The 25,324-nt window shown below is 40.2% G+C and overlaps 1 protein-coding gene across 1 annotated transcript; it reads left to right on the top strand.

Moving 5' to 3' along the window:
* The first annotated feature begins 777 nt into the window (after window positions 1-777).
* On the top strand, window positions 778-25,123 carry ccdc80 (coiled-coil domain containing 80). The gene is made up of 7 exons (XM_036583383.1): window positions 778-2,472; window positions 2,591-2,747; window positions 11,237-11,373; window positions 14,717-14,868; window positions 15,767-15,870; window positions 19,671-19,754; window positions 24,431-25,123. Exons 1-7 carry the CDS (start codon window positions 778-780, stop codon window positions 24,748-24,750), a joined length of 2,649 nt encoding a protein of 882 aa, XP_036439276.1. The 3' UTR covers window positions 24,751-25,123.
* Window positions 25,124-25,324: the final 201 nt, after the last annotated feature.

Here is a 25,324-nt window from a genome sequence, read left to right as displayed (position 1 = left end):
GCATTTCGTCACATCTGGGCTTCCAGGGGGATTTTATCTTGTGCAAACTGGCAACCCGAGGTTGCTGAGGCGCCTGGCTGCGCTGCACAGAGTACAGGAGCAGAGCGCGGAGGCTGAGGCTACTCTCTGCCATGTCTGGGATATCGTCCAGTGATAAGGAGCTGGGAAAACTTTTCCGTCCCTCCTTTCACTCCTTCTTAGAGGATCGCTCCGGCTTCTTCGTGTAACTCGGGGAACTTGATGATGGTCTTTAGCCTAATTACTTTTCTCTGAGTGCTGAGGTCAGCAAGCTAAAGCGGCTATTTCAGGTGGACTAAACTTTACTGTTCAGAGGATTACTGGACAGTCGGATGGAATAGCTGGATATTTTCTCGTGCTGATTGTGCGGCCTCCAGCGGCAATGAGTCAATGAATGCCACGTACATTTGAATGGCAAAGAACCGTTCTCCTAATGAGGGACCCGTCACAGGTAAGAGTGCTGAATGTGCATACTGGACGCTAAATAAATGCGGCTGTAGGCTGATCTACACTTGGCTTTCGGGAGCAAGTCCTCTTTTGTAGCTTGTCTGAAGCCTCTTCTGGGACTGGATCGTTTTTATTGGGAGCGGTGGGCTGCCTGAGTGAACTGAAATCAGTCATGGTTTGAAAGAGTTTGCATTCTGCTGCAGCAGGCGCTGGAATTTGCCCCAAAGGAATCTAATCATTAGACCTCTGTCAGTCGTTTGTTTTGGATTTATAATTTTCTTTCCTGAGTGAACTTCACTGAAATCCGTAAATATGGGGGGGAAACACATGCTTGGTGTTGCTTTTTTGTGTTTGTTGGCATGGGCAGCGTGTGGGTCAGAAAGTAGCCCAGCTGACAAACAAGCCAGCCTCAGACCCGCGGCCAGACTAAACAAAGTCCAGCGGCGAGCAGGCTCCCCAGTGCGAGAGAGGATCACCAACAGACGAGAGGAAATGCAGGGAGAGGAAATGCAGGAAGATGAAAGCATGCGCTCCACCAGGACCGGCCAAACCAGGAGAGTACCGACAGGGAGCAGTCCTATGCAGGGTGGGGCTCGAAACCCAGTCCAGCGGGACAGTAGTGTACTTGGAACACGGGCTGGGCTGTCCCGCATGCCTTCCAGTGCTGGTTCCCCAAACCTGTTAGCATCATTTGCAGGGAAAAATCGTGTGCTGGTCATCTCAGCCCCTCATGAGTCGGACGGCTACTACAGGCTGATGATGAGCCTGCTTAAGCCAGATGTTTACTGCGAACTAGCAGAGCGGCATGTGCATCAGATTGTGATTTTCCATCAGGAGGGCGAGATGGGAGGAAAAGTGAGACGTATTACCAATGAGGGGAAGGTGATGGAGGAGCCTTTGGATACAACCCTTATTCCTAGGCTCATGAACTTCCTCAAGTTAGAAAAGGGGAAGTTTGGAATGGTTCTTCTGAAAAAAACATTGCAAGTTGAGGAGCGCTACCCATACCCAGTTAGACTGGAGGCCATGTATGAGGTCATAGACCAGTCTCCAATGCGTAAGATGGAGAAGGTCAGGCAGAAGGGTTTTGTGCAGAAGTGTAAGGGGGCAGGGGTAGAGGGTCAGGTGGTTGAGGGTGTCCCCAGCACTGGGACCCAAGTGGACCCGCCCACTGAGAGGCGACCAGAAAGAAAAGAGGTGCGTAAACCCTTCAGAAGACCCATCCAAACGACCACCACACAGGCTACTACTACAACAAGGCCTACAACTACTACCACAACCACCACCACGACTACTACAACTACAACCACCACCACTCGTCCCACTACAGTTACCACTACCACTCGCCCTACCACAACAACGACAACCACCCACCCTACCACAACCTCCACACAGGCCACCACCATCGCCCTGAAGACCACACCACTGGCCCCAAAGACCACAGCTGAGATTTACTATTACAACCGCAGGGACCGACACCATTCTAAAAAGACCACCATCCAGCCCACCACACCTTCTTACTATTACACCAAAGCCTATGTTGGGAAGTATGGGGACAATCATGTTGACAGAAAGGACAACAGTCGTAACAGGTATCCTGGTACCCTACCAACTCAACACAAGCCCAGCAAAGCTAAACCATCCAAGAAGAAAAATGGCGAGAGCGGACTGAGTAATGCATATGAGGATAAGCATGAAGTTGGCAAACCCACCGACACTTACCCTGAGGAGAAAGAAGTTGAGGTCGTTCCCACCAAGAAAGGCAAAGGCAGGCAGGACAAGGCAGAGAAGAAGAAGAAAAAGGACAAAGCTGACAAGTTGCCAAAGAAGGACAAATCAGAAAGGAGAGGAAAAGAAGGGAAAGGCAATAAGAAGAATGGAAAGAAAGCTTCCAAGACACATGAAAAAGAAAAAGAGGAGTACCAGAAGCCTACAAAGAAACCCCCACCCACTAAAGGAGCTCTGGCAACGTTCTTGGAGTATTTTGAGAACAGAAGACGGCTGATTGTAAGTGCAGTAAATAGTAATAGAATAATACTGTACTTCTTGGCAAGTCTGAGGCAAGCCTTTTACTGTGTGTATAAAAACATTTGTGTATGTTGTATCTTCATACATTTGCTTATAGCTGATAACAGCTCCAACTGAAGAGAACAGCATGTATGTGCAGCAGAGGGATGAGTACTTGGAACATGTGTGTGAGATGGCCATCAGGAAAGTCTCCATCATTACCATCTTTGGCAGTTTGACCAACAGCACCATGAAAATTGACCATTACCAACTTGGTAAGCCAAAGATTTCATTGAACTGTGTTATTATATAGCAAAGGCAGAAACAAAAAAACAGTACACCATAGTGTGTATGTGAAATACAGTGGCGTCAAAAAGTATTACAACATTTCTGCCATACTTAAAAATGTATCAAGTTTATTTTGTTGGGGAACAAAACGTCAGACCAGGTGAACAGACCATTCCAGTTTTTTTATCGGCATTCGTAATTATTTCAAAAGGCCGCTGGTGTGTTTCAGGTCATTATTAAGGTTTCTGCAGGTTAGGGGTGGATGATATGATAAAAATATTATATTAATATATGAATATTATTCACGATACTTGAAGAGATTTTTTTACGATACATGATATGCATCACAATATTTAGTTTTTCTAAGATTTGATAAGTTGAAATAGACAAAATAGAACCTGTAGAACCACATAAAAATACTACAGTAATAACAATAATAATAAAAAATACCACTACTATTACTACTACTAATAATAATAACAATAATAAACCTATAATGACAATGAATTCAATCAGTGGTTTACAAACATTGGTGCGCTAAATCCAATTAAACAGGACTAATAATACTCACTTTGTTATGAAACATGTAGCTAGCTGGTCAGTGTGGTCATATTGCCCACCCCTACCTCAGATTTGCATCCAAAATGTTGTGTACATTTCTAAGTTTATGATCAACCCAAGCTCATTGGCAACATAGAAAAACATCCCCAATCTTTGATGTTTCCGCCTCTGTGCTTTTTAGTAGCCTTAGTGCAGTCTGGTTGGAGTTCTTTTCCAGGTTATCTCCTTGCACAGAGTCTACGATCAGTTTGATATTGTGCTAAAGGTTTGTTCTCTGAAACAAATATTATTTTCTTAAACATTTTATGAAGCAACCTAAAGAACTTTTACCAATGTTTAAATAGGTAAAGTGTCCAAATATTTTTGGGGCACTGTGTGTTTATATCCTGGTATGCAGATATCCAGCTACATCAAAAATTAGCTTTTTAAATCTTTAATATTTATAGCTGTGTTTTAATACTACTGTATACATATCCTCTCAACACTGCATAACATCTTGGCATAATCCCCCCTCATTCCTCTGCAATGTTAGGAGTGGGAGACTCAACTATAATTCCTTCTCACACTTTTCAGCACACTAGAATGTCTGCATTTTATATTTGCCCTGTTATCAGCCATAGCATAAAGACCTAATTTCACCTGCTATTTGAAAAAAAGACTGTGGAGTGCTTGTCTAATGTGTTAACATACACACATTTTTAAGCTTTCCACATGCCACTGCCAATGTGAACCGTGCCCAGGGAACAAAAGTCAGTGACATTTACAAAATACAGCAACAGCTTCCTGTTCTCGCAGCACTTGGTCTGCGGTTTGAAACTATGCGTGACCAGGCCAAAGAGGGACATTTTCAGTGGCCCTTTATTTTGTGTTGTGGATTAAGAGCTTTAGTGTGATACCCCAAGCAAAAAGTCACTTTGATCTGACAGTTGGCCTTTGGTAGTGAGTAAAAGCAGTACTTTTCCAGACAGTGACCTCATATGACACCGAGACAGAGAAGGAACCTGGAGTTTGGTCTGGAAATTGAGCTTTTTCAACTGCCCAAGGAACCTGGTGTTAGTGCGGGTAGGAGACCTGAGTCTATCTTGGCACTTATTCTCTTTAGTTTGTTACACCAGACATGGAAAAAAAAACCTATTGCTTTTGTATCCAATACTCTTAACTGGGGGAGGCTTAGTTCACCAAGAGCAAGAGAGAGTCAGCTGTTGGCAAAGCAAGTAGCTTTTATGGAGGGTATTTATACCAGTCCTCGGGATATACTTTTATAACAGGACTCTCTCATGTTAGCTTTTGCCCATTTAAAGAATGGACTGAGAAACATATGTGTTCCTAGAGCAGGAAATGTGTAAATTCTACATAAATAGCTTCTTTGAGCCCTTATTGTCACATTTTACACATATTCTGTTCATTTCACAAATGTACCCAAAGCAATGTCATTGTTTTCTACTTTTAGTAAGCTTATGAGCTTTAACAGCCAAAAATAATCTGGTAGACTGTGCAGTAAGCCGCAATTCCTAAACGTGATCAGAGATGACATCGCTGAGTTGGCTGCTAGTGAGTCAGTCGGCAGTTACACTTTTGTTCCACTCAGTCACCAGTCTGCTCTGGGTCTACTTGGTAGGGGTCACTTTCCCTGCCAGGGGATGGAAAACAAAACGTGTGAATGAGAAGTGAGATTGAAACAGGTGTTTAGATGACATTAGCATCCACCAACACCATTGCCTCTAAGGCAGAGTGGAGGCTTTTCAGTGAGGAGTCTTAGTTTGTTTTGGCTGTTCCATTGTTGAGTCTCAGTGTTAGGCTGTTTCAGTATTGAGTCTCAGTGTGTTAGGCTGTTTCAGTGTTGAGTCTCAGTGTGTTAGGCTGTTTCATTGTTGAGTCTGAGTCATAGTGTGTTAGGCTGTTTTATTGTTGAGTCTCAGTGTGTTAGGCTGTTTCACTATTGAGTCTCAGTGTGTTAGGCTGTTTCAGTGTTGAGTCTCAGTGTGTTAGGCTGTTTTATTGTTGAGTCTCAGTGTGTTAGGCTGTTTCAGTGTTGAGTCTCAGTGTGTTAGGCTGTTTCATTGTTGAGTCTCAGTGTGTTAGGCTGTTTCAGTATTGAGTCTCAGTGTGTTAGGCTGTTTCATTGTTGAGTCTCAGCGTGTTAGGCTGTTTCAGTGTTGAATCTGAGCCTCAGTATGTTGGGCTGTTTCAGTGTTATGTTTAAATTTTAATGTGTTTGACTGTTTCAGTATGGAGTCTCAGCTATAGCTAAGTAAGCTAACTTACAGAGTCTAAAGCCCTATTCAGATGGGATTAATTTTACCTAAGGAGGTGGGGTAATTATTACCGGCATTCCTCAGTGATTTTAATCCAGTCCAAATGTGCCATGTCAGTAATTTTTACAGACTGCACTCCCGTGTGAGTAAATATTCTGGCACCTTTAACCTTCTGTAAGACGAGCCATAAAAATAACCTTTATATTTTTTTATATTAGTTATATTAATCCCTTGAGAATCGACGTGTCGGTAAAACACTAGGATATCCTGTTGATAAGGAGTTTCATAAGTATGGAGGCACTCGAAGAAGCATTTACTTGTGTTCTCTGCCAAAGCTCAAGTTTCTTGTTCAAATTTTTCTATTCCATCTTAAATAGTGCGGCAAGTAATTATTATGATACCAGAATGTATGTGTTTATTCTGAATTCCCAAACTAATTGCGATGCTAATGACGCCCTGCGTTCACTGAAGACCGTAAGGTAAATGGTTTGGGTAAATGAAATAATGACTAAATTAAATTTTTTAACATCTTTTCTCCTCCTTTCTGGAGTGAAGTCAGCTTGTAAATCAAGTAGCTGCTCCCATTTCTGTCATTTAAACTGAGATTTCTTCTTATGCAAATCATTCATAAACATTATAGACGTCCTAAGGTAAACTGGTATTACCCACCTCCCCATGGAAAACTTATCCTGTCTGAAAAGAGCTAAAGTCTATTTTAGTGTTGAGTTTGAGTCACACTGTGTTGAGTCTAAGTCTGAGTGTGTTGGGCTGTTTCAGTGTTGAGTTTGAGTCTCGGTATGTGGAGTCTTAGTTTAGATGTGTAAAACCCAGTGTGTTGGGCAGTTTCACTGTTGACCCTGAGTCATACTGTGTTGAGTCTGAGCCTCAGTGTGTTGGGCTGTTTCAGTGTGGAATTTGCATCTTTATGTCTTTGGCAGTTTCAGTGTTGAGTCTAAGTTTCAGTGAGTTGAGCTGTTTTAGTGGAGAGTCTAAGTCTCAGTGTGTTGGGCTGTTTCAGTGTTGAGTTTGAGTCTCAGTCTGTGGAATCTTAGCTTAAATGTGTTGGACTGTTTCAGTGTTAAGTCTGAGTCTCACTGTCTTTAGCTCTTTCAGTGCTGAGTTGAAGTAGGTTTGACTGTTTTGCTGTGGAGTCAGAGTTTCAGTGTGTTAAGTCTAAGTCTCAGGCTGTTTCAGTGTTGATTCTCATTGTGTTGAGCTCTTTCAGTGTTGAGCCCTTTCAGAGTTGTTGCCTTGGTGTGTTGGGCTGCTTCAGTGCAGGGTCTGGCACGTGTGGGGCGTTCACAGGCTGCCAGCACGCTGTGATTGGTCCCATTCCATCAACAGGCATCAGAGACAGAGCAGAAAGGAAGTGTGTCTGACTGAATGGGCTGTGGTTGTGGAACCACAATTAAAGGCTTATTACTGTGGGTCTGTGCACTGCTGTACAGCTACAGTAGCCCTTCTAATTGGATACATGCATCATATACAGTCTTTCATTTTCTTGCTCAAGGGTGGCTATGATGTAATTCACCGTAACAGGGCGTTTTATTTATTTACTATTTTAAGGATATAATCAGCAGCAAGCTTTAAGACTGCAGTGTATGCCATCTTGTATGCCAGTGGCTGGATACACATGTAGTGTGCTGTAGAGGAAGACTGATACTCTTTAGCATGGTACTTTGAGTTGTTTTCCCATGAGGCTGAAAATGAGACATTTTGGGGATCTGTGGTGGCACAACTGGTGAAAATGGTTGCGTCATATTGTCAGAACCTATTCCCAATCCAAACACTGCCACAGCCATCTATGGTCTTGAGTCCAAAAGATGCAAAAAATCTCTATAGCATGTTTTACTTAGTGAGTGCTATGACCATTCTGACCAGCCTCTGATGTTTTTTTGACTTTTTGTTAAGGCTTTGATTAATCGCGACATTCACATGATCCAACAAATGGATGAAATGGAAAGAAAAATATCTAAATAATTCAGGCCAATTTTTCTTAAATTATGATATTTTTTTAATATTTTGCATAGCATACTGCAGCTGCAATGCGTAACAATAATATGGTATGTTTTAGGGATGCACCAATATGGGAATTGTGGGCTGATGCCTATATTTGATATTTTTCTTTATATGGCCAAAAAGTAGGTGGACACCTGTCCATCAGTCCTTCACTATGTGGCTAAATGGATGTGGACACTCCTCTTAATTGCAGAGTTCAGCCACACCCATTGCTAACAGGTGATAAGACTGGAATGGGTAATATTGAAGAGCTCAGTGGCTTTAAACGTGGCACTGTCATAGGATGTCACCTTTGCCACTAGTCACTTTATGAAATTTCTGTCCTGCTGCCCTGGTTAACTATAAGTGCTATAATTGTGAAATGGAAGTGTCTTGGAGTATCAACAGCACAGCCATGAAGTGCCTAAGATCACTATGCACAATGGCAAGCGTTGGCTGGAGTGGTGTAAAGGACTCTTGACCACTGGACTCTGGATCAGCAGAAACATGTTCTCTGAAGTGATGATTCACGCTTCATTATCTTACAGTCTAATAGACAAACCTAGCATTAGATGCATCAGATGCCAGGAAAAGTTACCTGCCGGAAAGCATAGTTCCAGCGAAGGTTAATGTTAATGCTACAGCATGTAAAGACATTTTAGATAATTATATGCTTCCAACATTGTGGCAGCAGTTTGGGGAAGTCCCTTTCCTGCTCCAACATGACTGTGCCCTGTGCACAAAGTAAGGTCCATATAGACATAGTTTGATGAGTTTGATGTGGAGGACCGCCTGTGGCCTGCACAGAGCCCTGACCTGTTTCAGCATGCCTGTGTCCCTGTGGACAAAGCAAGGTCCAAAAAGACATGGTTTGACTCAGGGCCAACTTCTTTTTAATGCTAATGGCATTAATATGCATTAATTGGCAACAAGCTCATATACACTGTTTGGCCATAGGTATGTGGACACCTGACCATCACCCCTGTTTGAGCTTGTTGGACATCCCATTCCAAAAGCATGATCATTGATATGGAGTAAATATATCCTGCCACACCTTTGCAGCTATAATATCGTCCATTCTTTAGGGAACACTTTCTACAAGATTTTGGATTCTGTCTAGGGGAATTTTGCCCATTTGGTCAAAAGAGCATTTGTAAGGAAAGGGCATTCTCCAAATCATTGCCACAAAGTTGGAAGCATATAATTGTTTCAGATTTTGCATGTCTGTGTATGCTGTAGCACCCTTCAATAGGGCCAAGCTCAACCCTAAAAAGCCAGACCATTAATCTTTCTCCACCAAACTTTGCGTTCCACCTCCAATGTTTGTCTATGGGGACTGCATATATATATGAGCTTGATTTTATACACTGTTAGCATTGCCTGTGGCTGAAACACCGAAACTCAATAATTAGAAGGGATGTCCACATACTTATGGCCATATAGTGTGTATATTATGTTTTCCAATGCTAATGCAGACACATAAACACTTATAAAATATAGAAATTGGGAATACATTTACCTGGATTAGCATTATCATACCTGGATTAGGATTAGCATTACAGAGAAATATAAGATTTCTTTTCTGTAAGGTTAAAAATGCAGTTAAACAAATAAAATGCTTACATTTTAGTGTCGTAGTCCATTGTCACCTACATATTCTCTTCTTCTAGAGTACAATAAATGCATTATCAGTTATCAGTTTGAAATATCGGTCAAATCTTAACATCTGTTTGATGTCAATTTTGTTGTTGATACTGATATCAACAATAATCATTGGGCATTGCTGTTATTCTGTACAACCTCATTTCCAAAAAAGTTGAGATGCTGTGCAAAATGTAAATAAAAACAGAATGCAATGATGTGCAACTCATTAAAACCCTATTTAAGGGTAAAAAATAGTACAAAGACAACATAGCAAATGTTGAAACTGAGAAAGTTTGTTGCTTTGTGAAAAATATATGCCCATTTTGAATTTGATGCCAGCAACATTCAAAAAAGTTTCAAAAAAGTTGGGACAGGAGAAACAAAAGACTGGTAAAGCTGTGTATTGCTAAAGAAAACACCTGGTGGAACATCTCACAACTAATTAGGTTAATCGACAACAGGTCAGTAACATGACTGGGTATAAAAAGAGCATCTCAGAGAGGCTGAGTCTTTCAAGTATTGGCAGGTCATGACCTTCGAGCACTCAGAGGGCACTGCATTAAAAACAGACATGATGCTGTACAGGAAATCATGCCCCAACTTTTTTGGAAACAGGGTTGCATATATTGTGCAGCTCTAGTGACGATTAACACAGTGCTAATAACTGGACAGTCGGTACTCTCCTCCCAACTCATTCAAATGTACACAGAGCAGCAGCTGTAAAAAGATATGAGGACTGGCCCACATGTCCTGGAGGAAGCAAACACTTGCCTTCACACACAGATTTGTTGGTCTTGTATGCTCTGAGTGTGAGACAGTGGGTGAGACTTGGAGATGACTAACAATGGAGCGATAATTGGGCAAACGTCTAGAAGGATTTAAGCTTGCATTAAAGAGCTTGGCACGTCATTGTTGTATTCCGAACAAGGAATGCCTACTGGAAATCCGAGTGAGAAATTCTTTGAATTTTGAGGAGGGCAAAACAAACAGCCGGGTTTGGCTGTGTCTTCCCAGACTGTCTCCCACATCCATCCAGTCTCCAGTGGGCTGAGAGGGCCTTTCACATGAGCTGCTGGGTTTTTTTATCTTTTTTTTTATTCTCTTTTTGGACAGGAGGAAGCTGTTCTCCCAGAATAAACACCCTTGACTGCCACCTCTAAGGGGCAGCACTTGTGTGCTGGTAATTTTCCATCTAGACAGAAAGCAGACAAGGGCTGAAGTGATTATTCAGCCTTTCATTGGTCCTTGTGGCTGTTTTTATTCAAATTTGTACTTTGTTCTGAATTGTCCAGTTAAAGGCAGCATTGGGTAAGCATTGCAGTATACTTTGCAAAACAATATGTAGTCTTACAGTATTTTGAGTGATATAAAAACTCAAGTATCGAGACTATATTATTTCATTATTAATATATTCTATGTGCAAAGTCCATTAATAGACTAATACAACATCAACATACATTGCTTTCTAAGTCGACAAGTTGGGGCTGAGAAGTTTTTTTTAATCCCCCGTTTGGTGGTTGGAGAGCATTGTGGATAACACCATCATTCCGGCCAACTAGAGACTGTGATTTGATCCTCTGTCCAGGCAGGAAGGTCACTGCTATAGTATTGAGTCCTTGGGCAATACTCTTAATGTCACATTCACATATGATTACTAATCACTCATGATTGTCTACTAAATATGTATTTGTAAGAGAATGATGAGTGAATTATGCTTTTTCTTCTTCATAATTCATAATTGTAGAGAACTGTAGAGAAACCAGAGAAGTTTCCTTTGGGAGGCATAATTTGTAGTCGAGACTAATAAATTACAATATGTCGCAATATGTCATATAGCAATAACTAGCATATCACAGATATTTCATGGTTAAAACTTAAAATTGTACTCTGCCTCAAGTATCGTGATAATATGGTACCATGGGTTCTTTAGTGATTCCCATGCAGTCATTACAATGCAGTCATTTTGCATCTTTCTATTCAGCTAGTCAGTTTGAGAAAAGGATTTTATGTCTTTGCAGAGAGCGACAGGCCTATGAAGGGTCTGCGGCAGGAGGATCTGGTGAACCAAGACCTCATCACAGACCTAAGAAAAGAGTTTGGAATGATCTACAACGATTTCTATATGGTCCTTACTGATATGGACATGAAATGGAAGGTAAGAATATTTAGCAGGGTTAGTTAGGTAAACAGTCAGAGTGGTTTGATGTGAAATGATCTGTTGTAAAGAAACTTACCGAGTCAGAATTGTTCACAGCATTTAAGCATTTAATGCCTTTATGAGCTACCTCACAGGTCATTGCATGAAATGATTAAAAATACACTGTCTGACATTGTTTTATGATAGTTTTGAGATAAGCTTTTGCCTTTAAATATTTTTTTAAATCTATTCGTGGTGGAGGGGTACATGCGGGGTGTTGTAGGGCAAAATTGTTCCAAAAGAAAACAAAGTAAATAAAATTGCTATATTTGAGTTGTAGACATTGTGACACCTGGTTCCTATGTCTACCGATGTAAAGAAATCTGGCTTGGTGAGTTTCTTCACAATGGACCATTTCAAAGCAAATCCCTCTGAATGACTCTTTGTACAACTTCATTAGACAGAAAATTTGAAAAAATGGTGGAATTCTCCTTTTACAGACAAGTGATCATAATGTCCTAGTAATGTCCTTTTATACAGCATGAGTTATGACCTTAATCAAGGCATTCCTGGTTTCATCGTGATCAATAACATGGCATATAGATGTTACCAAAATGTATTAATTCTGTGAAAGTAGAGGCTTTCTGTGTGAAATCTTCTGCAGTGATCTCGCGTTAGCGCTTTACCGCTGTAGATACTTTTGGCCTGGAATTTACACTTCCTCTCTGATACGTCTGATCTATAAACAACAGATAAGATCAGCTGAAACTCTGATTGCATTTGACTCTGAGTGAAGAAGGGCTACAGTGCTGTTTAGGGCACCCAGAGGAGACTGAGTCCTTCACTCAAAACCTCATAGTGACAGACACCGTGTAGTGCAACACACTTACATCACTACATTTTGACAGCGGTACAGCTTTTATCCTCAGTAGTTCTCAGTAGTGTGTTTATGTGTGCCAAGGTTAAAAATGAGAACCTGTTTGCACACAGCTGGTATATACAAAGAGGCCAGTGTGTGGGCAGCCGCTGAGGGGACATAGTGTATAGTCTCTTAAAACTGCACTGAGCCATGGCTAGCCAAGACATGCTAAAACAGCTCCACTTTCTGAAGGACAACTGCCTTAAAATCAACTTTTCTTTTCTCAGGAGAAATGAAGTATATTTCAACATTGTATTAATAAAGGATCACTGATTTCTGAATTCTCTCTCCCAAACACCCCTTTAGGAGAAAGAGCCTAAGATACGTATTTAACTGTAAGACATTCTTGAGACAGATAAGATATGCATGAGGTCTCCTTCTGCACTGATGGACTGCTAAAAGATTTCTGAGATACAGAAAACATCTGTATAAGAAAATGATGAGAGCCTATCTAAAAATTATTCAGCTAAGACTAGGGTGAGATAAATCAGCCACAAAAGTCATCTGTGAGACACTGTTTTGATGAAATTGAGACAATCCGAAGCTTGTTTATTTCTCAGGAGCCAAATTAGAGAAAAGTGCTTGAAGGGACACTCCAGCCAAAATGAAAAATGTAACCTTTTGTAAACATGCCTTCTTGCATCTTACAGTCGAGGTGCAGTATTTTGTGGTTTAAAAACTAAGAAAACCGTCTTGTGACGATGCTTTGAGTGATAATTTTGGGGAGAGCTGTTTAGAGTGTATTTTTTCGCTAGCTTGTGAATGCAGAAAGAAGCCAGATAGTTAAGGTTACTGCTGCAAAGTTAAGTTATAAGTTAAGCAAGTTACCCTTTATTAATCCCACAATGGGGAGATTCACCTCTGCATTTAACTCATCTGTGCAGTGAAACACCCACGTACACACCAGTGAATACACACACTAGGGGGCAGTGAGCACACTTGCCCAGAGCGGTGGGCATCCCTGTCCACAGCGCCCAGGGAGCAATTGGAGGTTAGGTGCCTTGCTCAAGGGCACTTCAGTCATGTCCTGTCAGCTCAGGGGATTGAACCAGCGACCTTCCAGTCACAAGGCTGGTTCCCTGACCTCCAGCCCACAACTGACCCCAAACACACCCCCAAACATACCCCCAAACACACCCCCAAACATACCCCCAAACAGCTGAACATATTATTGCAGCCGTGTAACGGCACTAAATGTCTTCAAATCATCATTACAATAGAGAGAATGGATTACTCTAACAAGAAAAATGATTCAACAGTTAACAAGCTAAACACAAAAGTTAGCAAGACACTTTACCTCAATTCGGGTTGTTTTCTTTGGCTGAAAGGGTAGAAATCTTGTCTCTGGTGCCATTTGTGCTGAATAAAGATAGAATCACTGTTGTCTTTACAGTTTTGTTTGAAGAGTGAGATAAGAGTTACAATAATGCTAGCAATAATAGCTTGGCTATATGTGGATCGTTCTACTGAATTGGTTCAAAGTGAGCCATCAGAACACACTTCAAACATTCCAATTTGTCACCATCAAAACAATCGTAACACTACCAAAACTTTGCCAAATGTTTCAGTAGTGACTGTTTCAGTCATGACAATTTAAGCTAATTTAGAGCAGAACTCAAAAACGCTAGCCAGTACATGACTAGCAAACACAGCCCTGAATAGTTTTACACACATTAAATCCTAGCATTTTAATTAAAACACCAAATATGTTTACTTTATTGCAGAAAATATGACACACATTAGACTTTGGGCTTTAACTGCTCACTATGTGGGATGCAGTCTCACTTCCTGCTCTAAAATGCAAGGGAGTGGCTTGAATAAGACTCCACCTGTGAATTAAAACTCTTTCTGTTAGTGATTATTTTCACATTTTGAAATTTTATGGTTAGGGTTTGGGACAGCCAACTCCCAATAGAAAGTACCCTATAAATGATGATTTTGTATAAATTTAGCTTATTACAAATATATATCTTAGTAATGCCTTAGGAACTAATTCAGTAGAATGGTCCATTTGTTAGCCAGTAGATCAGAGGCTAGGCTAGCAGTCAGGACTGGCTGCAGGGATTCCCAACGGTTGTATAATGTGTTCCTGAAATGCATGCTGGGTATTATAGTGATACAATAATCATAAACAAAAATCATATTAAACCCTTGTTATAGTCTGGAATGGCATGTGATTGCCAAACACATGGGATGAGAAACATTTGGATATTTCACTTTGTTTACTGCTTTGGATCTGGTCCTTCCTTGAATCGCCTGTTTATTGTGGTTTGAAGAAAAATCTTGAGAACTCTTCTGTCGATGTGTCGGTATGACAGGCCAAGTCACACACATAATTTTAGGCTTGGTTTGTTATTTTAGAGCAGCTCAGAATGCAATGAGATTTCCTTTTGCTGACTTTGCATCTTTTTTTCTGTGCTTCATTTTCCCACATCACTCCAGCAATTTTATGAAGTGCCAATTGCCATGAAGGCTGTGTTTGGCTACATTGACACATTCTCCTCTCGCATCCGAGAAATGGAGCAGCAGAAGCGAGATGGGGTGACGTGTAAAAAAGAGGACAAGCCACGGTCATTGGAGAACTTCCTGTCCAGGTAGCACACGCACACATCCTTCACTTCACCCATGTCTTCCTGTCTAAATGCAGCCTAAGTACCCAAATTCTCAGTGTTTCCTCATCAATACAGGCTTTATTTGCAATGTTATGCAATGATTCAGTTTAAGTTATAAACAGTTGCTGGGCAAGAGTGCACAGAAACATTTCCAGCATGCCATCACACACAGAGGTAGGTAGAGTAGCCTAAACTCATACTCAGGTTAATGTTTTGTTATTTCAGTGAAAGAATGACTCAAGTTGAAGTAGAAGTAGCCTAGCAAAAAAAGACTTAAGTAGGAGTTAAAAACTATAATGTCAAAACACTCCTGATGTACTGAGTTCCCTACAGAGCTGCAGTTGAACTTCTTAGTAACTCCAGCATCCATCAGCGCAGCAGCTCAAGTTTCTAATACTCTATTCTTCTCTTTTTGGGCTCCTTTTGGTCTACAATATGCCAAAAATGTTCAAGCTCAAAATTGGGAAGCACAAGCAACAGAAAAGTGCTGAATAAATGGAACAGAATGGAACTAAACCCAAAAAGAGAATGAAATGTCAACGCGTAGATTCCTGCCCTCATAAACAGACGTAGTAGAAGTAAAAGTATTAGGATTGCAAAAAAAAAACACAAATCCATCAAAGTTGTGCTTAAGTACATGGAACTGAGTAAATCTGACTAGTTCCAACCCACCTCTGCTCATACTTAATCAGTGAATTATATAAAAAACAGAAAAATTCAGTTCCTTTTGAACAATAAAGGCCAATCTGATTTCCAAGGTTTTTGGCTGCATCATGGCTTTACTGTTCATTACTCTCCTAATGATCCTAATGATCGCTGTGGTCCGAGACATGTCGTCATGGTTACAGTCTGGTAGTTCTTTTTATCTGTGTGATCTCAGGTTCCGCTGGAGACGCAGATTGTTTGTGATATCGGCTCCCAACGATGAAGAGTGGGCCTACCAGCAGCAGCTCTATGCACTGTCCAGTCAGGCATGCAACCTGGGTATGTCACACTTGTGTTTTTACTAAAAGTGAATAGCTTTCGTAAATGTGGAATGGATTTGTAGCTGGGTTATTATAGGTATGAATTTTTCATTATTTTTATTTATTTATATATTTATATTTTAAAAATGGCTTGTATATATATAATATATATAGTATTGCATTAATGGTAGTGCATTAATAATTTCAGTTTTGTTTTATTATTATTTCTTATTTATTTTATTTATTTATTTATTAACCCGTGCCAGTATCCGTTAGCGACATCACTACCCCCCCAATAATTCTTTTCCTTTTTTATTTTATTGTTATTGTCATTCAATTTACAGTTCAAAATAGTATGGATATCATATGATGTATTACAAGTAGTGATGAAGCTGTGTACCATAAGCTTATGCTTCCCAACCCCCCGCCCCAAACACCAGAGTGAAGAAACAATAAGTGCTAAAGAAGGAAGAAAGGAGAGAACAAAAATGGGGAGGAAAAAAGGAGAAAAAAAAAAATAATAATAATATGACAAGAAACAGCAGATAGATGGGCCTGAGAATAGGTTTTAGTTTTAAAATAAATAAAGTTATCCTAAATTGGGCTCTGACTTTTCCTTCCGATGAGTTTTACTGTTTTAGCAGCACTGAATTAGCACAAAAGAAGTTGGTGCTTAGTTAGCCTTCAAGCTTTTCTCAAAGACGTTTCCTTCCCCTGAGTATTTTTGGTTTGACATAGAAGGAATCCATTGCTAGATCAGTGCTTCAGTTCATTTTGCAATGGACAGTTTTGACTTGCTTTTTCTATTTTTTAAGCTTTGTCTTGTTTATGTTTGTTACAATTAAGAAATACATTTGACCACTAATTTTCATTTTTGTATTAGTTTTCATTAACTATAATAACCCTGACGTGTAGAAATTGTGTGCGGTTCCTGCACCACACAGCAACAAAACTTCATATATTTTCGCCGCTTTTCACACACTGAAATCTTTCCGTCTAGTAAATCTGTGTGCACACAGGAAAAGAACTAAGACTGATTCTCACTTGTCAGTCAAGGCTGATTGAAACCAGGCCGCTTTTACTGTAGCTCTGACCCGGCCAGCTTTTGTGTAGCCTTGGGATTTTTTGCTCTTAATATTTCTAAAGCATGAATTCGGAGTGGGTCCCAGATGACAGTATTGGCAGGACCATTACTGGGAATGAGCTTGACTGCGCACGCAACAGCTGTTCCGGTCTGTCACTTTGCCTCGTGTTCCAGTTATCCAGACAGCCACATACCTTAGGCTAATAAATCTTTGCGGCACGTATATTTGAAATATGGCTCTTTAATTAAGGGTGATATAGTGCACTCGCATCCTGAGCCTGGACAGATATGGTGTGAGAACTCTCACCATTTTTTATACAGCTGCACTTGTTTTTCTTGTCAGTCCCACTCCCGCTGACCCGGGACATGACCTTAGCTTTTCCACGGCCACACTTTGAACAGCAAATGGTAGGGTCTGAAGATAGGGCTGCGCTGCTTTCAGCTCAAGGCCTGCATCCAAAAGAAGACACATTCCACAATTGCTGTCTGCAGAGATCATCACACAAAATTATTCCCTTCAGTTACTGAATTATCAGCGTGAAATTAATCAGTCAGTCAGTGCCAGGTTTGGAAAACTTTGAAGTGAAGTGCTGACCATCAGTATTACCTTACCCTTACACTCTTAAAAATAAAGGTGCCAAAAAGGGTTCTCTGAGGCGATTCTATAGAAGAACCTATTTTGGTTCCCCAGTTTTTCTTTAAACAGCTCAATTAAAAACACTCAACTCAAAGATTATTTAGGGAATTAAACTTGCTTCTTCTATGGAATCGATCCAAATAACCCCTTTTTGGCACCTCTATTTTTAACAGTACTATGAGCCCCTTAAAAGCCCAGACTTATTACATCCTAAGGCTTATTAATCAGTAACTACATGGGAAGCAATGCAAAGTTTTTCTGGTAGAGTTTTTCTTAAGTTAGTGAGGTATGGAAGCATGCAGTACTTTCAGTTAAAAGGCCCATATCATAGATAACAGAGTTTAATATAATATGTAAACACTGTTAAAGTTTCAAAATGTACTGTTCTCTCTCCACTTCATATGCAGAAATTAAGCTGTGAACACAGTCAGTTTTGAAATCATTGTTTCTGTGATGTCACAAAAATCAATAATAATATCAATAACATATATCCATCCATTCAGCCTACGGCAGTTAAGCCCCACCCACTCACTCTGAAGTTACAAGGAGTGTTTAAGCCTGGACTGCTTTTTGGATGAGGCACGATACAGGGCAAACCAATCAGAACAGAGACTATTTACATACATCGGTCAAGGCACGATACCAACATCCCGATATCAGCTGATACTGTGTGACGTAAGCTGAGTATATACTGCTTGAACTGGCAGCGAAGGAGGCTCTGCTCCCACAGAGAAGAGTTACTGACTTCATGACAGTCGGACACAAAGCTGTCGGTCATTTCAAACATTCCGCCTCAACAGATTCCCACCAGACCCACACTGTGTGATCTTAGACCGTTTTCAAACAGACAATCACAACAGCTTCCCCAGTGTGGGTGGGAACACAAAGGCTGGAAAAACAGTGGCAGAAGAGTCAACGTTTCCTACCAAAGTCTGTCTATGCCAACTTGTGCCTACTGTGTTCGACTGAGTGGAATTACTGAGGTGATTTTTTTATTTTTTTTGTAAAATAGGGAGAGACCATATTGTCCTACCGTGTACAGCTTTATTTGAAACTGTATATGGACAGAGTGTTTTCCTACAGTGTGAGTATATAAATCGTAGGCTTTGTCCACTTTGATGGTCTGTTCAGATGTACAATGTGAGTCACCAAAGAACAGGATTTCTACAATCACACAATGTATGTCAGGGTTTAGAGGACATTCAGCTACAGCTCTATCAGCCAAACAAAAGACTTCAGATGTAAAACTCCACAAGTGCGCTCTTGATCCCTGTTGTCACTGTGCTACAGAGACAGATGTTTAAAGAGTAGAATCGCTTTTATGACGAGGAACAAAACCTGTTTTTTTCCACTGCAATGCTACTCAATCCAAGGTAACTAATATAGTATACCTAGCTAATGCACTCCATTTAAAATCAGCTAGATTGTAATGATTTAACTGGTAAGGCACTCATTTACACTAACTACTTTATTCTAGGTAGGTTATTTAGTATGGTATCGGACTCGGTATCGGCGAGTACTGAAAAATATGTACACATATTTGTACTTGATCTGAAAAAAATGATTTTGACTTTAAACCCGTAGTCTCATTTTAGAGATTGCTGTGGGACTACAATAGGAGGCGAGTAGGCATGTAACGTTTGTTTACAATGAATGGTTACATTTTTTATTTCGGCCAGAGTGTCCCTTCAAGTTAATCATTGAAAATTCATACCAAAAGATCAGCAAAGCTAACAGGCTTGCCAAACACACACACACACACACACACACACACACATATACACACACACATACACACACACACACACAAAGGTTCACTTTCCTCTCTGTTTGACCTGGCATTGATTACTGTACTCAGCTCTCAGTTCTGGCTCAATTGAATTAATCAAGCTCTGCCTGCCCATTGATGGGAATCAGTTGTGTATATGAACATGCAGCTCACATACCTTACAGATTACAATCACCAAAACCCAACAGTTCTTTAAATGTGCTTACAGGAAATCATTGAATATTTGGGGGAAATGTATGCGTTGAAATTTCTGGCACTAGATTCAGTTAGTGTCTCTCATAAGTGACAGCAATGTGTGTTTGTTTGCAGGGCTCCGTCACATATCAATCCTGAAGCTGGTGGGAACTGACATGGCAGATATGGGTGGAGTGTTGGAACTGTATCCCATTAATGGTGAGAAACTTTATGATTGACTTGTATATTTCTCAGAAGTAATCCAAGCCACATACCTAGTGTTAAATTCCATCAGTGTTGCAACTGTCAGAAAAAAGTGCAAGAGTATTAGAGTAATGAATGAACAGTCATGTATGACTACTGAATAATGCTTTGATGGATGGCTGCGCGTGCTAAACTGACTCTTGTGGTGCCGTTGCTGTAACTGAAAGAAAACAAACATGTGGCTAATTCGGCAGCCAGGTGTTCAGCTCCTGGTTTGAGGGTCAAATTAGAGCTTTTCAGCGTGTAGTTGTTGACATTAGCAGCTTTGCTCAGCTGTAACGCCAGGAACAGCAGGGAGGCTGTGAAGGCTGGACCACGCCTTCTGTAAATCTGTATCTCCTGTTGAACCCTCGGCCCTGGAGGGCTGGGTGAGGACCACAGCATTCCAACAGAAAATAAGACATAATTATGGGTTGCAGATATACTGGCGCAAAAGTGAATTACTGTGACTCTCCCCCGTCTTATGGTTTTTATTATATAGCAGCTGAAGTGATAAGCCCAAACACTGTGAACCATAAACAGCCCCGTCCACAGTACAAATTAAACATGAGTGCACCATTTGAACATTTAGTGTTGGTACAGATTACTTTGCAGTGGGGGGTAGGCTTCCTTTTTCCACTCTTCTTTTGTGCTCTGTTGAATAAAAACATATATAATGTTACATTGCGCACTAGTGTGGACTGTTAAACTGTATAACTATTATTATTATTACTATTATTATTATTATTACAACCTTATTATTACTATTACCAACTTCAATTCCAAAAAAGTATGTGTAAGGAACAGTACGTAAAAAGCAAGTAAAAACAGAAAGCAGTGATTTGTAATCCATTTTGACCTACATTTCAATGAAAACAGTACAAATATATGTAATATTTTATCTTACGAACTTCATTGTTTTTTATAAATGTTGTAAATATACACTCATTTAGAAACTGATGCCAAAAAAAGTTGTTCAACAAATGTTCAACAAATCTAAAACAGGTGATGCAGTCATGCGTGGAGGTTTCCCTCCAGGAAAGGCCTGGTCTGTGAGCAAGGATGGGCCGAGACTGGGCACTTTACCAAAAAATGCGTCAGCAAATGGTGAGGCCATTCATCTGAAATGGATTTCAACCATTTATGGAAATAATGGACTACTCTGTCTCAAAATAGAAAAAGGACCATCCAGATTGTTACCAGTGTAAAGTTCAAAAGCCAGGGTGTGTCATTATATGGGTGTGTATTAGTGTCCACTGCATGGGTAACTTGCACATCTGTGAATGCACCATTAACTATATACATATATACACAACTATATACGCAACAATATATGCACATTTTGGAGCAACAAGTACTGCCTTCTAGATGACGTCTTTTTCAGGTGTGTCCATGCTTTTTTCAGCATGACAACAGCAAGCCACATTCCACACGTGTTAAAATAGCACAGCTGCATAATCAGAGAGTGCTGTACTGGACTGGCCTGCCTGTCTGAAAACATATGGTGCATTATTTAGTGAAAAATACTGAAGACTGAAGACTTGTATACTGGAAGAATGGCAAAATTTCATAACTGGACCAGTTGGTGTCTTCAGTCCCTAAATGATTATTAAGTGCTGTTACAAGGGAAAGTGGTAAACGTAATTTGGAATGAGCATATATTTATATATATATTAATGTTCATAAGGTAAAACATCAAATGTTATGTTTAACACAGGTTAATCTGAATTAACTAACCACTGCTTTCTATCTGTTTTTATTAGCATTTCACCTATTTTTTATTTTATTGAGGTTTGCATTATTATTATTATTTGGCGTATCATGACATAATTATCCAAATATCCAGATAAAAAACTGTGGTATAAATTTAAGTTCATATTGCCTACCCCTACACCAATCCTGAAAGCAGGGAGACGTCTCCACATTTTTCTGCATCCCTGAAAGCCGCAGCCGTTCTGCGTATGCTTGTGCAGCTGCTGCTGCACTGAGTGTGAGGCTTTCATGTGTTTCAAAAGCTGCATCAGCAAGTCCAAAGGATGGCCTCTGTGATGCTTTTAGATCAAACAGCTGTTTGAGTAAGCAGTATTAAAAGGGCAGACTTTAGAAGCAGCCACAAGACCTTCCAAGGCGCTCCCACATGAGACATGAAAGCAAGGCTAAATTCTGAGGATGTATGTCAGTCTTACAAACATAAATCTGTTTTTCAAATGTGTGGACAGGGATTGTTTTCTTACATTTTTGCTTTACGTAAAAAGCTCTGCTTACAATGTTATTCCTCCTTTCTAAGCCATCCCAGTACCTTAAAATGACCTGCTGCTTTCATCGTTTCTGCTGTGAACAGTGTTTTTACAGATGGATGAGAGGATATGTTAAAGAAACTTAGCCTCTCGCTCTGTTAGCCTTGACTCCTCCATACCATCTCATACTGCACTAGGCTGCCCAATGCTTAGACCTTGTATCTGACTTAAGATCAAGATATATATATAAAGCATTCTACTGAATTAGTTCAAACTGCCGTCTCACAGAAAAAAAAAAAAACAATGAAGTATTCAGACCTTTATTAATTTAATTTAAAAGACCCCAGCAATCTCACATGTCTCCACTTGAGTTTTACTAGAGATCTCAGTAAAGTCACTTGTGCTCAGCTTTGCAGAGATTAAACAAAGCTCATATCATCTTTAGATAAACTCTCATCTTTTATCTCTCCTGTATCTCATGTCTCCTTTTTGTCTAACGCTATTGCTGAGAATTTCCTGAGCCATAAAAGAGCAACATTTAAGCGTTAAGATTTTCCTGTGGGTCATCCCTTAACATGACCATGAACAGCCTGCTACGACAGGAAAGAGCCGTTTGACTGCCATGCAAAATAACCAACCATAGACTGTTTTTTCAGGGTGACGTATAAGAGCAGACTGTTTTCATAACAGGGCTACTAGAAAAACATCCCCAGGGGAAACACATCAGTATGTGTCAGCAAACACGCAAAGATATCTCACTTAAAAGCTACTAAAGGCTTCAAAGAAAGCCCTTCAATAAGTTTTAAAGACACAAAGCCATGAACTTCTTTTTAAATCCAGACCCAATATCTTATTCCGACAGGCGCAGTCACAATGTGTAGAGCTGGCAACCGCTTGCAAAGTTTGTTTCCTGTCAGAGAGATAAAAAGGACATGTGGAAAGCCAGTGAGAATGAAAATGGCAAAAAAATTGTAGGGATTGTGAGTTGTGGCCAGCTCAACATGCAAAAGATATCAGATGCTCCGTTTACAGTCTGAGGCTAAGACCACACTCCTGCTACCTTGGAAATAATGCTATACCTCACCTATGTTATCTCCTTGTTGTGATGTCAGCACTCATCAGTACTCAAATCTTTCAGGTGTGACAAAATTAAATTTGTCAAAATGTCTTTTTAATAACAGTTGGAAAAGAAAAAAAGTTTTATTATTAAAACTACTGGAGAAAGTTATTTAACCCCTTAAACTCTTATTACATACTAAGGCTTATTATTCTGTAACTACATGGACTTCAATGCAAACTTGCTGAGCCATTCTTAGGTTATAGAAGTTTGTAATAAATTTTGGGCTCGCCAGCAGGTCCTGGCCCTGTGGGGTTAAACAAAACCTGCTCTTTCTACTAGAGAAAGACACTTTGATGAATGTAAGGCTGAGTGTTGCAAAATATACCCAAAGTATTAACAAAATCGCATATTAAGAAAAGCTTTGTAACTATTTTGTTCTCACTTGTCGCCTTAACAGGTCCAGGGATCCATTCCTTGTGCCTAAAACTTAAATATTCAGCCGGTTTGCACTGCTTTCCAAGTAGTCACAGAGCCTTAGAATGTCATAGTGCCCATTATCAGGCAAAAACAAATTTTCCTCGCTTTTTTGGAATAAAACAGTTTGATGTAGTATGTAAATACTATTAAACTCAACTCCCCAGTCAGTACAGTCCATACAGCCATATGCAAAAGTTTGAACACCCCTGGTTGAGTTACATTTAGTTGACTTTCTAAGTGAAAATATGTTAACACATCCTCAGGGAACAAACTTCAATATGGCATTTTTTCTGCAACTTTCAGTGCAAAGTTTTTGTTTAGTTGTTGAGTTTAACATATTGGAAAAAATAAAACTTAAAATATAAAAAGTGCCATAACTTTTGCACAGGCCACATTTTGTGTTTTAGTTTTTTCCCCCATTACATTAGATTCTTCAAGTAAACAGTAACTATGTAATTGGATCAGGGTATGCAAATTTGTGCATAGGACTATATATGGAAACCAAGCAGTGTGTTTTGAATTCATTGTTTTTGTGATGTCATTAAAAATCAATTCATTTGCATAAATCTGCCCTTTCAGGCTTCAGCAGTTTAGCACTGAAGTTATAAGGAGTGTTTCTTTTTGAATGAGGCACAAGACAGGACATCCCATCAGAACAGATCCGTCTTAAAGGCACAATAACGAAAACCTGTTTAATTCTAACGGAGAGATGTTTGAAAATAATCATGCAAAAGTGAATGAAGACTGTTTTTAGTACATAGAACCACACAAACATCATAAAGTGAAAAAATAAAATGCAAGTGGATCCTTTAATATCAGTCAGAACATTTCCAAAGAAGGCAGACTTTTTACAGGCAGTGTACATATGTGTGTTCCAGGCAGTGCCACGGTGGAGCGTGAGGGCTTATCTGCCACGCTCGTGAAGGACATCAGGAACTACTTCCAGATCAGCCCAGAGTACTTCTCCATGCTGCTGGTGGGCAAGGATGGCAACGTCAAGTCCTGGTACCCATCGCCCATGTGGTCCATGGCCATCATATACGACCTGATCGACTCCATGCAGCTCCGCAGGCAGGAGATGGCCATCCAGCAGAGCCTGGGCATGCGCTGCCCCGAGGACGAGTATGGCAACTACGGCTATCACCATGGCTACCACGAGGGCTACCAGGATGGCTATCACCAAGGATACGGTTACTGAGGGGTGTTGGGCAGCCTGTGACCTTTTCAGACAGGGCTGTGTTTTCCACTGGACTGAGTTTCAGTGTCAGAGGTCACCTTCCATACTTCCTCTTTACTGTTTTTCCATTAATCATTTACAGCTGTCAGCGTTTGAACATGCCTCTTTCCTCCTGTAGGTTCACAGCCTCTCCCATACTGAGGCTGTATAGTGTTTCACAGCTATTGACAATCTTTTGTAGATAAAAGATGATATACTTTTGTATTTATTGGATGTTTGCTCTGAGTTAAGTGATCATTTTGAAGGTCACAACTTGCTTCTTGTTTGATTTTTGTTACTCTATTTTTAATGCACTGTTGCTTATATACTGTGTTCTTATTTATATTGATGCCAATAAAAACAGCCTGATTTCAAAACTGTCCCTTTGGTTATTAAGCAAAACATCAGCTTTACAGTAAAGTCAGAGTGCTTTGACTCTGCTGTAGTGTGTCCTCGTGGAGTTCTATTCACATTTTCTTCACTACATCACCCCCTGATGGTCAGTGTGGTTTAGCAAGGCTTTGCTAAAGACACCCTGAGGCCTACATGCTAAAGA

This window comes from Colossoma macropomum, unplaced genomic scaffold (genome assembly GCF_904425465.1).
Source record: "Colossoma macropomum unplaced genomic scaffold, Colossoma_macropomum, whole genome shotgun sequence".
Classification (NCBI taxonomy): domain Eukaryota; kingdom Metazoa; phylum Chordata; class Actinopteri; order Characiformes; family Serrasalmidae; genus Colossoma; species Colossoma macropomum.
The sequence above is the reverse complement of the archived record's forward strand: the minus strand, read 5'-3'. Positions and strand labels throughout refer to the sequence as shown.

What these genes read in the sequence shown, in the direction of transcription:
- ccdc80 (XM_036583383.1), top strand. Translation starts at nt 778, where the DNA reads ATGGGGGGGAAACACATGCTTGGTGTTGCTTTTTTGTGTTTGTTGGCA. An exon ending in AGAACAGAAGACGGCTGATT is followed by an intron (nt 2,473 to 2,590) that starts GTAAGTGCAGTA and finishes ATTTGCTTATAG; the next exon opens with CTGATAACAGCTCCAACTGA. An exon ending in GGAACTGTATCCCATTAATG is followed by an intron (nt 19,755 to 24,430) that starts GTGAGAAACTTT and finishes TGTGTGTTCCAG; the next exon opens with GCAGTGCCACGGTGGAGCGT.